The sequence below is a fragment of the Diadema antillarum genome, unplaced genomic scaffold (assembly GCF_040938485.1).
Source record: "Diadema antillarum isolate AM-2024a unplaced genomic scaffold, OU_Dant_1.0 seq00000002_RagTag, whole genome shotgun sequence".
Lineage (NCBI taxonomy): Eukaryota > Metazoa > Echinodermata > Echinoidea > Diadematoida > Diadematidae > Diadema > Diadema antillarum.
The window spans coordinates 1,355,169-1,372,879 of record NW_027271124.1 but is presented as its reverse complement, the minus strand read 5'-3'; the positions used below and the strand labels follow the sequence as shown (position 1 = coordinate 1,372,879).

General features: G+C 40.5%; 1 protein-coding gene across 1 annotated transcript; it reads right to left on the bottom strand.

The window, feature by feature from the left end:
• Window positions 1-291: 291 nt before the first annotated feature.
• Window positions 292-9,545, bottom strand: LOC139724905 (zinc finger protein 385A-like). The gene is made up of 6 exons (XM_071636029.1): window positions 9,092-9,545; window positions 8,291-8,419; window positions 7,075-7,320; window positions 5,691-5,926; window positions 3,244-3,486; window positions 292-915 (listed from the first exon to the last, which is right to left on the bottom strand). The coding sequence occupies exons 1-6, from the start codon at window positions 9,543-9,545 to the stop codon at window positions 838-840; spliced, it is 1,386 nt and encodes a 461-aa protein (XP_071492130.1). The 3' UTR covers window positions 292-837.
• Window positions 9,546-17,711: the final 8,166 nt, after the last annotated feature.

Below are 17,711 nucleotides of genomic sequence, written 5' to 3'. Positions count from 1 at the left end.
GTCAAATACATGTGCCCTTGAACAATAGAAATATTGATTGGGTGCGATGTATGAATAGAACGTGCGCTGATGGGCACACAGACTTTTTTATTGAGACTTTATAACACAAAGAAGCACGAATTTAGGCCACGAAAGCAGGCATTCTTGTCTTCATCTTGGGAACCTGGTATACCAGGTTCCCGTATATCAGTTGCTCCCACAGGAACCTGGTATACCAGGTTCCCGTAAGGAACGGGTTAAATGGATAAATTCTATGTGATAGTGCTCTGTGTGAACACCGCCATTCGCCAAAAAAACTACAGTGGTTGGCTACCATGTAACATAAATGGTTCCTACACATACCTCCTCATATGATGCTTTTCAGTGACATAAAAGGGTGTCAGGGCCATGGGTTGCATATTGTATGCAGAATAAGAGATTTAGGAAAAGGGAAATCTGCTGCAGTAGCCCTCATATGCAAGTTCTCCAAACTTGTATCACATTCAGTCTGAATACATTTTTTTGAAGGAAGGCGAGCATCCATCCAATCTCATGTCAAGCAACCAACACGCTCAGCAACAGAACCGTGGCCTGCCACATGCGCCGTTCTCTCTCTGGTCAGGTCCTATTTTGCTTGTGGGTGGACGCACTGCTCAGGAAATGACGGCGTACCACCACCAACATGCCCAGTCCTGTAGAGATCCTACGAGAATGGTCATCGGAAGCTCGTCATGCGACTTGCCGTCTAGTGGGCAAGACTGGGGGGATGGGCCTTGGTCCAAGAACTACTGACCATGGTAGTCCCCCACTGTGGTGTTGCTCAGCTGCATGGCATCCACTGTTCTCCTTGAGCTCCTCTTAGGCTTGTGGCTCCGTGACTGCATTAGATTCCTCCTTCTTACTCAGGGCTGCCTGGTGTTTACTGTTGCACAAATGCTGTTGATGAAGCCAAATCGAACAAAGTCAGAACATTGTCAGAACTCTCTCTTTAAAAAAAAAACCGTCAGTCTCTATCTGTATCTTATTCAGTATCACATGGCACACATTCATACAAGAACAACACCTTTGGCAGACAAGATTTGAACTCCTGAGTAAATGTTAAGTCCTAAATTAGTATTTATCTAATCCTTGGCAGTCAGCTTTTAAGGCATGTAAGGGGTCATTTAAGCACTGTCCTAAAGCGTAGCATACTTGCTCCAGAGGGGCTCTTAACGGCCCTCAAAGTGTACAGTACCGTACCATACCAAGACAAAAGTGGACTGCTTCCCAATGTGCTCCATAGGCATACCATACCATACCATGCCATACAAGAGAGTAGTAACAGCTGTTGACATGAAAAGAATACACTTAACATACAGTACAGTACAGTCTGGTTATAGCAAACACAGTAAAACGAAATTCCCGCCACAACCTTAAAGGACAAGTTCACCTTCATAAACATAAGGATTGAGAGAATGTAGCAATATTAGTAGAACACATCATTGAAAGTTTGAGGAAAATCAGACAATCCGTTCAAAAGTTATGAATTTTTGAAGTTTTTGTGCAGTAACCGCTGGATGAGAAGACTACTGCAGTGTATGAATAACTTAGATGTCACATGCGTACAACAATACAAGGAAAATATAAAGAGAATTTCACAAAATTCCATCTTTTGAAAAAAGTACACATTCCCCTGACTCGTTACCGACAAATGTTATGGGTAATATTATTCCCCCTGCCTTTAGAAAGAGGCAAGTCAAGTGCTCTTTTATTATGCGAAAAAAGTGAAAATATGTTGAATTTTCTTTTGTATTTTCTTTATACTGTTGTACGCATATGACTCACCAGCTGTAGTAGTCTCCTCATCCAGCGGTTCCAACACAAAAATTTTAAAAATTCATAACTTTTGCATCGATTGTCCAATTTTCCTCTAACTTTCACTGATGTGTTCTACTAATATTGTTGCATTCTCTCAATCCTTATGTTTATGAAGGTGAACTTGTCCTTTAACATGTGACAAAAGAACAATAACTAGCTACTCCCAACGCCACTATAAATAGGCACGCACTGCATTGCTCGGTCTACTTTGCCACACAAAGGCTAGCAGATTTTGCAGCCGAAACGTCGTATTCATTTTTGTGTGCGTGTGTGTTTACCTCACATCGTGAGACAGAAGATTAGCTTTATTTCCTTCAGAAATTCTGGTTACAACGAAACGCAAAAATTCAGACGTCAACATTATCTGCTCTCTGTTTTTTATTGTTTATTGGTTTGGTTGTAACAAAATTTCGATAAAACGAAGGAAAATTGCCCATCCCAAGCACTTTGTTATAAAGGGAGTCCACTGTGGGTACACCATAATACAAAGAACATTCTCCTTGTTAGAGACACCTGTGTGTAGTGCAGGTGAGTGAGGTGAATGTGAATGAGGTGAATACAAAATGTGATCCCTGACTTGGTCCCAAAATAGCTTGTGAGGTATGCTACCTCCACAGAGTGCTGGAATGCTCCCACTATGGCAAGGCATGGTATGGTACGATATGATGTAGTTTGGTTCCGTTCACTTTCTCGAGTCCTCAGACACGGCCTATGACTCAACATTTCTGTGGATTGGCAACATTTTCTTCAGCCTGGATAAATGCAATTTCACATAATTATAAAGGTGACTGCTACGAAGAATAAGGAGCTGCAAAATAATCAGATATTGAGTAAAACAGAGTCTTACAATTTTATTTTTTTTTTTGGTGTATTTTCACTGACTGGTGATTTTGGTTGCAACCACATCTACAAATTAGGAGAAATAAAGAGGTCATCCACTCACTACTATCCCAGTGGTTTGAGCAATAAATGTCAAAAATCATCTTGTGGGGCTTTGTTTATGAAACACAGGCATACGACCCTTTATCCCATAAACATCATCATTACCAATGTATGGCAACACCAATCAAAACTGATAAAAAGTATCGAGTGCTATACTTGATTTCCCATTAAAAGAAGGAAACTTTTTATTGCAAATTTTGTATATAGATTCATTACATCATTTATACCTTATATACTTTGTATGAATGGTTTCTAATAGTAAAGTATCTGCATTGATTGTTTGTTAGTTTGTTGTTGTTGTTGTTTTTTTGGGGGGGAACATGAAACTTTACATTCCCAAAGTTTCTCTTTATCTTTTTATTTATGGAATCTCCTGCATTCTGTGTGTCTGACTTTATTTTATGAATGCCAATTTTAATGCGGTGTTTCATTGTACTAAAAGAGAGCGAGGGAGGGCAGAAGTACCTGTACAAACTGAGTCGGTGAGTTTATGTCTTCAATGCAGCACATGTCACACTTGTAGAATGCCCGCTCTCTCCCAGATCGTCCAGGCTTGATGATCTTGGCAGCCTGTATCAATGGCTCAAAGCTGGGGTCATAACTTGGCTCATTACTCTCAGCACTGGACGGCAGATCTTGCGGCTGTATGACCCCAGCCTCAGTCAGCTTCTTCATCAGGACCATCTGGTGTTTCTTGCTCTTCATGTGCTGTTGATCACGCAATATTCCAAGGAAAAAGTTTCACTGACAATCCATTACATCAACTTACAGATACATTTTTGAACATTGTAACATGAGGTCAGGGCTCCGTTTTATCAAAAGATATATTCGATTTTAAATTTCCTTTACACACAGGCTGCCATAGACTTATGATTGAAATCAACTATATAATCAATTACAACTCTTCATAAAACAGGGCCCAGATATTATAATAAAACCCTAGTTTAACAAGTATTATATGACTTTCCAGGTCCAAACTCTTCATTTCTCTTTATTTTTGTACCCTGATATAGTGCATAAACCTGATACAACACAGTAATTGTTGTGGTTTTAAGGTCCTATGTTCCCTTCTACCTAATGTATCTGAAGTAATCAGGTGACAGCATTATATTACCTTTATTGCAGGCACCTTTCCTTTTAATATAAAATGAAATCATATTCTTAAATTTAGGTATCAATATTGTTATTAACAGAACCGATATACACCATCATCAAAGAAATGCAGAATACCATCTGACAAGGTTCAGTGTGAGTTAACATGAGTGTGGCTCTGAATTGTGCTGCTTTGAAGAAAATCCAAACATACCGTAGAGCAAGATATTTTTCGCGGCATTAAATTTTCACGAATTGGAGCCGACAGCCTTTTTTGCGGCATGAAACTTTCGCGAACTGCCACTGGCATTCAATGCATATACAGCCTGTAGCGTAGACAAGAAATTTTGCATGCATTTTAATTTTGCAAATCTTGACTCTCACAAAATTTGTGACATAAAAGGCTTGCAATTTTTTTTTTTTTTTACAAGTGAACGAAAAGCATGACATATCGGCTAGAAACAAGTTAAGCAGATTCAACGATATGTGACAGACCAGGGGGGTGTTTCATAAAGCTGTTCGTAAAGTTACGAACGACTTACAAGCGACTGGTGATCAGTTCTTATGCTGAATTATGGAAATTCTGATAAATATAGCACATCAGAACTGATCACCAGTCGCTCGTAAGTTGTTCGTAACTTTACGAACAGCTTTATGAAACAGGGTCCAGATCTTATCATGACCTAACCTGGTAAATGAATCAACATACAGAGATATAAAAAGGGCTTTCTTGATCTTGTCTTCTTTTGACGGGCTTACCCTATGTGATATTTAGGTCAGCAATTTCTGTAAAACATAATATTTTCGCGAGTTGCCTTTAACATTCAATGCCTATAGTGTAGACAAGAACTTTCACGTGCATTTTAATTTCGTGAATCTTGGTTCCTGCAAAATTCACGAAATTAAAATGCACACGAACATTCCTCATTTTACAGTATCTTAACCCTAAAAAGACTGGGGGGGGGGGGGCCTAAAAGGCCCCCCTCGACATTTTGCGCGATTAATCTGCAACACGCAATGCTCTCGCCGCGATGCTCTATGACTTTTTTCTTTTGAGTTTCCCGCACATTTTGACACCAAATTCGTGACACCCGGGGGTCAGTTCTGAAGTTACATAACTTTTTGTATGTGCACGTGAGGCCGAAAATGGCTCAAAAATGTGATTTTGTGTACAAAGTCAATGCAAATTGAGTTTTTCCACATGGTTCATATAAATATGCTTATTTTACTCTCAATGGCTAAAATTAATTTGTTTTAGGAGTATTATGCTTCAAAAAGTGTCTGCCACAAATTTTGTTAAAAAAAATCAAAACAAAAGGTCGAAAAAACAACGAAATACATAAGAAATTCATAAAACAATAAAATAGATAAGAAATTAATTTTGATACCGAATTTTTTTTCCAGTACATTTGCTAAGAATGCCACAAAGAATAATTAGACCAAAGATGAGCACTTTTGGAGCTTTATTTACTGATTTAGGTCAAAGAGTCTGATTTCTCGCATAAATTAGCATAATTAATCAAAATAAAATAAAAGAAGTCTTTTTTGGGAAATTTAAATAAACGATCTTGTAGATTACATCGCACACTACCATTGTGCAAATTTCCGCGGCGATCGCGCGATCCACGGCCGAGATCTTGAGGGGGGCCCTTTAGGCCCCCCCCCCCCCAGTCTTTCGAGCTACCAAAATAGCCCAGTCTTTTTAGGGTTAAAGCTTCCATGCTTTTGTTTTCTTTTTCTACTCATTTGTAAGTGGTCAATGTAAGCTGGTTGACTCTTTTTTTTATTTTTTGCTGATAATCACAGTGAAAGGAAAGTACCTGCTTGTACTGTGTGGGAGAATTGATGTCCTCAATGCTGCATACATCACACTTGTAGAATGTCTTCTCCCTCCCAGTGGGCCCAAATTTCACAATTTTCGCTGCCTCTAGCTCAGCTGGGCTGAATTGAAACTGAGTGAAATCGGCCATTGTGGTGCTGTCTGCTTGTGCCTGAGGCAGAAATTTGATGGGCTGTGGCAAATTCAGCTGTTTCAGTCTCCTCTGATGCTTTTTCCCTGCATGGAACCAGGATCCAAGATACCAGCACAGAACAGTCACATGTCATGTCATTCATACAATGAATCAATCTTAATCATTTTTAATCTTTTGAGTGCTTTTGAGCCACATGACTGTAGACTGCAATAAAGCACATGCTATCATTATATCACTGGAGTTGGAAGACCACGGGACTATGAGAGAAAACAACAACAACAAAATAAACAAACAAACACAGATACACCCAAAAAAACCAACAACGACGACAACGACGACAACGACGACGACAACAACGACGAAAAACCCTTCATCATACCAGTACCAGTAGTACAATTACAAAATCAGGTTTGGGTGGAAAAAAAAATAAATGTACAATTTGTATGTACCCATGATATCGTCTGCTGAGAATGATAAGGGCGTTAAGTTGTCACTAAACCCATAGTGTTCGAGACAACTTAACGCCCTTCTCATTTTCAGCCGACGATATGTTCAAGGACAATCATAAGAAGCTGTACATGTACATACAAGTGTTACATCTATGTGGATTTTTAATTGGAGAATGACATGCAGAGGCATCATGCAGATCAAGACATCCAATAGGGTGTGGTTTGATTATTGTCATTACCAGATAAATCAGCACTAAACAAAAACACATAGCACTCCTGAAGCAGATTCAATTAAAGTTCACCTCATGCATCCTGATGGTTGTGAGATTATGCAAAATATCAGACTCTGATGGGATTCACATTGTCTTCTGTTTAGTGATGCATGACATCATAAGCCAATCAGATCATGTCTATTCATTTTTGTGTGATCTTATATAGACATTAGGCAACCATGATTCAAGTTGTCACGATGAGAGGAGGTAACAAAAACATGGTCAGATGGACAGACAGACTAAAATAGTAACGTCTAATACAGTAGTGCGGTGGAGGTATTCAAAAGAGGACCTGCATATTGGCACTACACACTAAAGAGAAACACACCTACAACAAGCTCGATTATGAGGAGCCACTTTTAAAGAGGATTTACCTGTTACTGTTTTTAACTGGTCTCTTTTACAGCACATTTGTGACAAGGTACGGGTTACAATGAGGTAAAATCGGAAGCCCCAGTGACCTTGTCGTAATGTGGATTCCCTATGGCGCCATTTTCTCACAAAACATACCCTCAATGTGACCGTCCAACAGTCCCTGAGATGTCGTCTTGATGTTGCAGACGTCACAGACATAAAGTTTTGGGGGAGGGCGTGGGGCTGCTTCTGCACTGCCTTCAGACTCTTTCTGGCTGGCTGTGTCATCACCAGCGCCCCCACTAGCTGACTGCTCAGGGCCTCTTTGCTTTTTAGTGGGTGGTTCATCGCCATCTTCCCCTGTATCAGGTGCAGCTTCTGAGTCATCTTTTTTGGCATCACCTAATGCAGATGGTTTATACAATCAATTTTGACACATGAGATAGAAACAATCAACACTGTTAAATTCTGCTACGATGCGGAGGAAAAGAAAACAAGATATATACAGAGACAACTAGAATGAACCAGATATGTAGACAAAATTGTGTAGTGTAAAGATGGATAGATAGATAGATGGATGGATGGATGGATGGATGGATGGATGGATGGATAGATAAATAGATAGACAGATAGATAGATAGATAGATAGATAGATAGATAGATAGATTGATTGATTGATTGATTGATTGATTGATTGATTGATTGATTGATTGATTGGATTGATTGATTGATTGGGAATTTGAGAAATTTGAATGTGTGTTAGGGAGGCACTTCTTCAGATGTGTCCACAAAATACCCTGCTAGCAAAACTTACACATGGAAAATCAAAGCTTTGTCTATTTTTTTCCACTCATCTCTAGTTGTTTTTGTAACACTGCACACAGGAAATACATCCTTTCATCACTTGCACTTTCCCTAAACTCGAAGAATGCAAGTTTCATGCACATAAACCAAACCATCTGATGAACTGCTGTGAAGTCACGTAAACCTATATGTAAACTGGCTGACTAATAGCAGTCTGTAGAAAGAGATTACTTTACATTTTTTTTCCATGTAATAGCCATCAGAGGAACTCTAACTGATAGAAGCATAACACACACAAACACTTGGTAAAAGTAAGGTGGAGATATAGCAGACCAATTTGCCACATAAAGCATATGTCAATGAGGGCAGCTAAAATCTTTAAAAGAAAAAGAAACCTGCTGAAAGATTCGTGTGCATTGTAGTCTATCAAAATGTATGATGGCTAGACTTCACTGCATATCAAACTGGATGCTGTCATGCAAAGTGCCTGGGAAGGATGAACCATGGTTCCAAATCAATATGTCTATCTCAACAAAGAAATAACGAGCAAACTGAGAAGTCAACATACCTCCATCAAGATTTCTTTTGTGTCTTGCTCCGCCATAGTGTTTCTCAATCTGATCCACGCAAGTAAAAGACACATTGCATAGCTTGCAATGCATGTCCTCCCCATGCAAATTGTACTTGCTTTCAATCTCTGGGGGTACAAAAAATTCCAATGCAGAAAGAGAAAGAAGCATGCCTGTTAACAGTTCTACTACTTGTCCTGCATTACATGAAAGCCTATAGACATAAAATGTAGCATTGCATGAATACATAACTAATAAATCTTAAGTTTACGAATATATCTCTGATTTCCCCCAACTTAAAATAGAATAAAATGATAAACAAATAAATAGAAAAATAAATAAATAAGTATACATTCATACATACATACTTGTACATACATACAAACATACATACACAAAAATAAACAAACTTTTACACTGTATACATGGAGTAGGCCTACTGTGCCGGGAAATGCTGGGATTTACAGACTGCAAGCAGGTCAATGAGAATACACAAAGGTTTTTTTCCCTTTTTGAGATTTTTCATCCAAACCATATGCATGACAGGTGTCATAACTACAATAAGTGTCAAACCACTGGATGCCCATACATTGGCTGATTTGTAATACATTATTTCTCATATAGCTCAGGCATGGTTACAGTAGTTGAAGTAAAAGTAGTAATTGCTCAACAATAAAATGTACCCCCCCCCCCCCCAAAAAAAAAAAAAAAAAAAAAAAAAAAATCTTGATGGAAAGCAATTGGCACATTCTGAGTCCAGCCTATTTTCTAGGGGGAAAAGGTATGGTGATTATAAATACCTTTCTTTTGTTCAAGTTCCTTCAACTTTCTCAGATGCTGCTTTCCAGAGTAGTGACTCTCTGCTGTAACTGAGGAATTGGTTTTCACGTTGCAGATTTTGCATACTTTGAATTCTCCAAAGGACGTAGCAGACCTTTCTGGCCCAACCAGCTTGCCTTCAAAATTGTACCCCACAGTGATCTCAGAGGAATTTTTTGTAGTACTTCCTTGATAGCCTCCTCGGTAAGGCCTGGAGGACCACGTGTTCCATGTACCCCGCCCTCTGTCCGTCCTACCACGGGTACCAGCGCTGGTCGTCCATCCTGCCCGCTGGTAGGCACTGCCGCGTGAACCCTGTCCCCGTTGCTGCTGCACATTTCCCCTCCCTCTATTGCTGCTCCATTCGTGGGACGTTCCCTGGCTCCAGCCTGTACTTTGTTCTCTCCCTCCCCTGCCCCACCCCTGACTGTACATACCTCGCCCTCTCCCTCTCTGGTTCTGGCCATGGCCGAAGCCTGTCTGTCCCGCGTTCCCGTCCTGGGTCTGGTAATTGTAGTAATTGTTTTGGCCAAAAGTGCCTTGATACTGACTGTGGTACGGCTGCTGATCAGAGTATGACTGTGTCCTGTCTAACTGACTGCCACTTGTGTTCTGTCCATATGTTGCCCCAAATGATGAGTTTTGCTGGTGTGCAATACCATAACCTGGTGCTGCATTGAATGTCTGAGCTCCATTACGGTTGCCAGGAGCTGAAACAACGTTATACTGACTGACAGCTGCACTAGTACTAGCCGACTGGCTGGAATTTGTCGCCACATCCCCAGATGAGCTTGGACTAGAATGAGCAGCAATTGTTTCGTTGAGGATTGTTTGAGCAGTGTTGTATAGCTGAGCAATCAGGTCAGGTGGTAACTGATACAGAGCTGCTGCCTGCTGCGTTGCTGTTGATGCTGGGGTCAGGGTCGGGGTCGGGGTCGGTGTCATCGTCTTGTTCTTGTCCTCTGCCATGATGAAACTCCAGAATGCTACCTGTGATATTGAAAAGGTAGAGGACGTCCCGGAATGTTTGATTGGCCTTCAAAAAATGAAGAAAATGCCCATCTAAAGATAACCTTGTGGATTTAGACCCATACAGCTGTACACACATGTCGAAAATTGCCAAATTTCCCACTGATAAAACTAATGAGAAGCCAGCCTTGTTTTTACACAATACCTCATCATGACATCAGCTTCCTGCGGCGCCGTGTCTTGAGAAGAGCAAACCTCAAATGCAAACCTCAACTGCACGCAGCTTGAACTTCCCAGTTCATTGACCCTGTACCTATTTGCCAAAAGAAATAAAAATCTTCAAAAATTCCCAGATCACTATCAAAATTCAATCAGATCATCTGCTCCTTGTCATCACCAACTTTCCCTTGGTTTATCAGTGCAAGGTTTATCCAAATCTGTTCTCAACTTTTTTTCAGTTATTTTACAAACAAACAAATCAACAAATGCCGGCAAAAGCATGTAACAAATTACTTAATGGCATAATCGTGATATAGTCCCCACCACTGCGTGTCCGTACTAAAACCCTACCTAACCCTATACCCTAACCCTAACGCACGGGTGCACGCGCACTGTGGTGGGGATCTAGGTGGGGACTATATCACCATAATGCCTTACTTAATTAGAATATATTTAGATATGTACTTCCTTGTGAGACCTTGGCAGACGGTGGCAGAGGACCAAGAATAAATTTTACAACAACCCCATGCATCGCATCACAATTAACACACACACGTCACACTTTAACAATCGAGGACAATATGAACGCAATTCATCAATGAAATAAATGTGAAAGGATTACAGCAAGGCGAGCGATGGTGATGCCGATATGGCGATGGCATGTCAACTGTCACGTCAGTGATCAGTCACCCAGTGTCACTCACCAAAAATTAGAGCACATGAGATCAGAGCGTGTAAACCTTACGTCGCGTCTAGGGCTCTGGGCCTAATTTAGAGTATTTTTAGACGCTACATGAATGCAACACAAAAAGAGGAATGAATTTCAACGGAAGAAGAAGACGAAGAACAGCTGCTGGTCTAACATGAATTCTAACATATGCCGGCCTACTGTGTTTCAGAGGTTTGTGACCGCTGACATATCTGGATACAATTTGCAGCTCCACTCACAAGAAGAAAAACCGCCGCCTCGTCGCGCCGCACCGTTTCACCGATAAGGCAATGTCAAAACATGCCTCTAATTAATCCCCACATACTCAAAATCGTGTGTGGTTCATCACGTAACGTGCAATTCGCGATTTACTAAACTTACAATCAAAGCTCAAACGAGGTAAATAACACAATATCGATAAAAAAATAACACAAATACTGTGTATATACGATGTTATGTACCTGCTTGTGTCATTAGCTCACCCAATCTATCGTTAGAGTGCGGGTCCTCTGCCGGCTCTGCTAGAACAATGTAGAATTTTAGAGAGGTTCGGGCCTGCGCCTGCCTGCACTGCTGTGGACTGCTTGCACTGCTGTGGATTGCCTTTTAGTACATATGCTAATAATGCTGCAGATAGAGACCAACACGTTTTTACACACAGGCAATGCATAATGCACGCACGGTACGCAACTGGGGCCCAGGTGGGCTGCTAGTGCTTGAGCGAGTCGAGTCGCTATTGAAATCTACTTCAATTCGTTTGTCGTCTTGTTGTTGTTGTTGTTGTTGTTGTTGTTGTTGTTGTTGTCGTTGTTGCTTTTTTTTAAAGTTTTGATTGAATATAGGCCTATGCCGTTATTGTTATATTTGACCGGACAATGGGATGTCTAATTCCGCGAAAAACTTCTCATTTATAATAATGACACTTGCTGGGTCAGTTTTTCGCTTCTAAAACTGACCCAGCAAATGTCATTATCATAAATGAGAAGTTTTTCGCGGAATTAGACATACTTGTCCGGTCAATAAGTTGTTATGCCTAGGTCCTATAGATAATTATAATATGCAACAGATCAACAGAAGGGTAACGATATGGTAAATCACAACGAATATTTAACATGCTTTTTCATTTCTATAGCAAAGTGAAAGAGCTCTTGAATTGTCTCACCTCGATCATTCAGAATGCAATAGGAATAATATCACTGAATTGATAATGTCACCAGCAACAACAACGCAAAAAGGTGTTTAAAGTAAAATATGACATTCTCTTTATGTTGTTCATAATCAAAGGAGAAGCTTCACAACCATACAAGAATCATGGTTCAGTAATCGCAAAAAATTAACGAAACACTTGATTTTGATGGTTCCGACTCCCGAAGTCAGGAATTTGTAACGTTTTATGTGCCGGCCGCTCCTCCACAGCGAACACTGCAAGATTTTGTGTGTCATATACTAGTACTTAGTAGGTAATGTAAGGAGCACAAACAGGGCAGGCACATTTTTTCCTTCTTTTTTTTTTAACCACATATATATATATATATATATATATATATATATATATATATATACAGCATATATATATATATACATACAGCATTTAAGCTGTAGTTCATCCAAAGGAGGCAAAGAGAAGATTACATATATAGAATCAACAATACCGAATTTGACAAAATGATTCTGATTTGTCCAAGGTTCAATATAGTTTTCATTATACCTTCGTTGATGGTACCTCGATTCTGAGTAGTTAGAGGTGCAGTTAATAATTTTCGCTATATAGTCCCCTAGATGTGCATAAGTCTATCGTTCGCGCGATGTATCAATAATTTTAAAGCATTGATTTACCATTTACAGTTGAAACAGAAATCCAGATTTAGTGCTTCAAAATAGTTGTATAAATGTGAGTTAGGGATAGAAACAACTAATGTAAAAAAAGTGTTAATCAGTATAATCATTGGTTATTATGTGATTATTGTTAGATATGCAAAATGTGAACAATCAATATAATAAGAAGAATGAGCCGTCTATACTGTTATGGTATTTTGAAAAAATAGTGATATTTCCTCATGTTTTAGGCTATATTTCGAAATTTTATATGGTAGGATGTTTTGTGAAATAACTGACCTATCCCTCAAATGTGATAACTCAAACATTTTCTTAAATCACTGCTATTAATGGTAAACAATACCTTTAATTGCGCATTGTGAAATTATACCTTATACCTATAAACCTCGCTGACCAGTGGCGCTACGACTTCATTTTCAATGCTCCATTTATTTAGCATAAATATCTTGAAATTAAGTAAAATGCGGTATAACAAATATCAACTGCTTTTAGCTTTCGGGTATGGTTAAAACCATTTGCCCTCGGTGCACACTTTTGGTAAGATATTCAGTTGTTTCCTATATCAATAGAGCAAGTGTAAAGTACACTACTGTATTATAGTATTCATCATGGATATAACGGGCAGGGGGAGGGTGGTGTTTCAGACTTGAAGGGGGATTGACCCCCTCCTACAGGAGAGAAATTTTGCTTATATTCAGACCTGAAATTTCAGAGATATAGTGCACGCTAATGGTTAGATATTCAATTGTTTCATAAAAAAAAAAGTATAAAGTGATATTCAAGGAAACCGGCAGGGGAAGGGAGTAGGAGGGGGCTACCCCTCCCAAACGTGGGAGATTTTTTTTTTTTTTCATTTTCAGACCAAATTGAGAGATCTAATGCACGCCATTGGTGAAATATTCGACTTTAATTTCTTTAAAAAGATAACAAAAAGATACATAATAGATTATTCAGGGTAGTGTGCCGGGGGGGGGGGGGGAGGTGTGTGTGTGTGGGGGGGGGGGGGGGGGCTACCCCCTCCCACAAGAGTAAGAATTTTGCGTTTCAGGCTTGAAATTCAGAGATCTGATGCACGCTATTGGTAAAATATACTGCAGGCATTCGATTTTTGTTTCTGTCAAAACAGTAAAAAAACAAAACAAAACAAACATAATGAATAAGTGTGCGGGGGGGGGGGAGCGTGTGGGGGATACCCCCTTCCACACGAGAGAGATTTTTGTATTTTCAGACTTGAAATTCAGAGATCTAGGGCACCATTTCATAAAAGATGTTAGGATGGCAACTCTTGCTGGAATGGCAACTTCCAATAGCAACAGCCAATCATGAAGCTGAATTCTTGTCGTTACCATGACAATTGCCATCCCAGCAGGAGTTGCTATCATATCAACGTTTTATGAAACGGGGCCCTTGGATGCACCATTAATAGTGGTAGAATATATTCGATTTTTGTTTCTATCAAAACAGTAACAAAAAGACATTATATTTAGAGAAATGTGTGGGGGATGGTGGGGAGGGTGTGGGAGGGGCTGCCCCCAAATACACACACATGCACGCCAAAGGAGATTTTTACATTTCCAGACTTGATATTCAGAGATTTGAGCACCCTATTGATGGAATATTCGACTTTTGCTTCGAATCTATCAAAAAGTAACAGAAAGATATATTTTCAGGGAAGTGTGCTGAGGGAGAGTGTGGTGGGGGGATAGACCCTCTCCTACACGAGAAAGATTTTGCTTATTTAGACCTGAAATTCAGAGACACATAATGCACACTTTTGGTATGATATTCAATTTTTGTTTCTACGAAAAGAGCAAGAAAATAATATGGAAATTGGCCGAGCGAGGGACCGAGCGTTGTAATTCAACGTTAAGGTGCATAACATACTTCGGATTTGATATTTGGACGATCAAATTCCGTCCAAAAAAGTTTGAGTTCTTTCCGCATCTCGGGAATTAATGTGGGGGGGGGGGGAGCAAAAAAAAATATGTTTACCCCCAACATTCTCATGGGACGGCAACTGCCTTTTTGTCCCCGCATAAAAGGATCATAATATAAAACCCCCTGCATGGGTGTCCGTGGATATCCCTGTGTCATCATTGTTTGCCCAATGAATGGGGGGGGGGGGGGGGGGGGGAGTGGGTATGATTTTGGCGGTTTTGTTTTGTTTTGTTCTTCGTATACACCAATAGGTAATTTGTAGACGGTCCCGAGTGGCGCGCGCCATAGCAGGTAACTATACTGGCAAGGTATTGGTATTTTACCTTTTCAACATCTGAACCATTATAAGTCGATATTTTGCGAGCGAGCAAAGCAAGCGAGCGCTTGAGAGAATCATGTAGGCCTATTATGTAGGCCCTTTACAAATATTAAAAGATGCTCACGGTTTAGCTCTCACAAAGCGCCAGGCGGGCGTTCGATCTTGCACGTCATGCAGTACTATGCCGAAATTATTACAATCATATTTCTTCTTCTTAAATTTTCAAATATCAGGGAGAGGGGTGATTGTACGGGCTATCCCCCTCCTCCGGATGGGAGATGCATCCCCCATCCCCCGGAATTCCAGGAACCCTCGGATTTACAAGTCAAGGATTTTCTGACCTTTCTAAAAATAGTACGTTATATATTTTTGTAAAAAGAGCCTAAGGTGTGTGTGTGCGTGTGTGTACTTTCTCACAAGTTTGTGTACGTCGTGTGCTTGTGTGTGTTAAAAAAAAAGAAGATCAGGTATAGGGATTGAGGCAAGTATGTATGGGCGGGTAGGCGTTTTTTCTGTTTCGGGAGGCAGTTCATAGTAGTATTTGGTTAGGTTTTTGGGATGCGTTTTTAATTTAGATGTAATATACTTTCATTTTTTTTTAATCGGTAATTGTCAATTTATTTGTTATATTGAAACATGGAAATGTGTATTTCAGTTATCTTTAAAGGAATTAGTACCGAAATTTGATTGCAAGTAAAACTGAAATTACATTTTGAAAAAAAGAAGAAGAAGTGTGTGTGTGTGAGGCAGGCGCGCCGGAAGCAGTTTTGGATTGGGGGGGCAAACATTGGAGGGGGCTCAAGATTAGACCATGCATATGTTACACAATATACACATACACACACACACACACACACACACATCTATTATATATATATATATATATATATATATATATATATATATATATATATATATATATATATATATATATATATATTATTATATGTAAAGTGGCGTACGGTGGGTCGAAACATGGGGGGAACCATAAAGTAATTTTGACGGTCTGTATGCTTGTGCGTGTGTGCGTGAGCAATAATGGGACTACAATACATTACGGAATGTGATACATTCAACAACGCAGTCATTGAGGAACATTGTAAGTTTTCCTTACATGGATTATGGAATGATGGTGTGAAACGATCGACAAATTAGATACTGTCAGCAACATAAGGTGAATGGCATAACAATAAAATGCGAGCGAGCGAAGCGAGCGAGCTTGAAAATTTTGATATTCTACAGTTCCAAAACTGGAGTTTTAATTGTAGCTATATACATATTTCGATCGCTTTGAAATAAATGGGGGCGCATCGGGCGCAACTGCTGGCAATTATTGGCAGCAACACATAGGAGAATGGCATAACGATTCAATGCGAGCGAGCGAAGCGAGCAAGCTTGAAAATTTTGACATTCTACAGTCCCAAAACTGGGGTTTGTAGCTTTATCTTTCACTTTGGAAATAAATGGGGCGGCGCATCGGGCGCAACTGCTGGCAATTACTGGCAGCAACATTAGGAGAATGGCATAACGATTCAATGCAAGCGAGCAAAGCGAGCGAGCTTGAGAATTTTGAAATTTTACAGTCCCAAAACTCCCGTTTGTAGCTATATCTTTCGCTTTGGAAATTAAGGGGGGGGGGGGCATCGGACGCAACTGCTGGCAATTACTGGCAGCAACATTAGGAGAGTGGCATAACGATTCAATGCGAGCGAGCGAAGCGAGCGAGCTTGAAAATTTTGACATTTTACAGTCCCCAAACTCCCGTTTGTAGCTATATTTATCTTTCGCTTTGGAAATTAAGGGGTGGGGGCATCGGGCGCAACTACTGGCAATTACTGTCAGCAACATTAGGAGAATGGCATAACGATTCAATGTGAGCGAGCGAAGCGAGCGAGCTTGAAAATTTTGACATTCTAGAGTCCAACAACTGCCGTCGTAGCTATGTTTTTCGCTTTAGAAATTAAGGGGGAGGCGCACCGGGCTCAACTGCTGGATGCGAGCGAGAGAAGCGAGCGAGCTTGAAAATTTTGACATTTTACAGTCCAAAAGCTGCCGTTTGTAGCTTTATTTTTTCCCTTTTATTCATATAGATCTACATATTTATTTTATTTTCTTTGTTTATTCATTTATTTTTATTATCATTATTTCTATTTGTTTTTTTTTTTTTTTTTTTTGGGGGGGGGGCTTTTTTGGGGGGCAAAAATGCGTTTTGCCCCCCCCCCCCCCACTTTTTGGATTGGGGAGGCGGCCGCCCCCCCTGCCCCCCCCCCCCCCCACTTCCGGCGCCTATGGTGTGAGGTATGGGGGGGGGGGGGAGTTACCCTACCCATGTTTCGCGGTCCCTGGTGGTGACACCTTGGTTAGGTGGTGGTGGTGGTGGTGGTGGTGGAGGAGGGGGGGGGGGGGGGGGGGGGGAACGGAGGAGTGCCTATTCAATTCAGGTGTTACGATGTGAACGCCGTGGTGCCGGTGGCGGTCGAAGCGCGCGACAGTCAGTACCAGTGATCGTGTGGCTTGTCGGCGTGGAGCGCGCGGACGAGATAGAAATCCAAGCCACGTACGTCGCATCATCCGCGTACTAGTAAATTTACAGCGTGAGTGATCGCAGCAG

What these genes read in the sequence shown, in the direction of transcription:
- LOC139724905 (XM_071636029.1), bottom strand. Translation starts at nt 9,545, where the DNA reads ATGTACAGTCAGGGGTGGGGCAGGGGAGGGAGAGAACAAAGTACAGGC. An exon ending in CAAAAGAAATCTTGATGGAG is followed by an intron (nt 7,321 to 8,290) that starts GTATGTTGACTT and finishes CATCTGCATTAG; the next exon opens with GTGATGCCAAAAAAGATGAC. An exon ending in GTTGGACGGTCACATTGAGG is followed by an intron (nt 5,927 to 7,074) that starts GTATGTTTTGTG and finishes GGTTCCATGCAG; the next exon opens with GGAAAAAGCATCAGAGGAGA.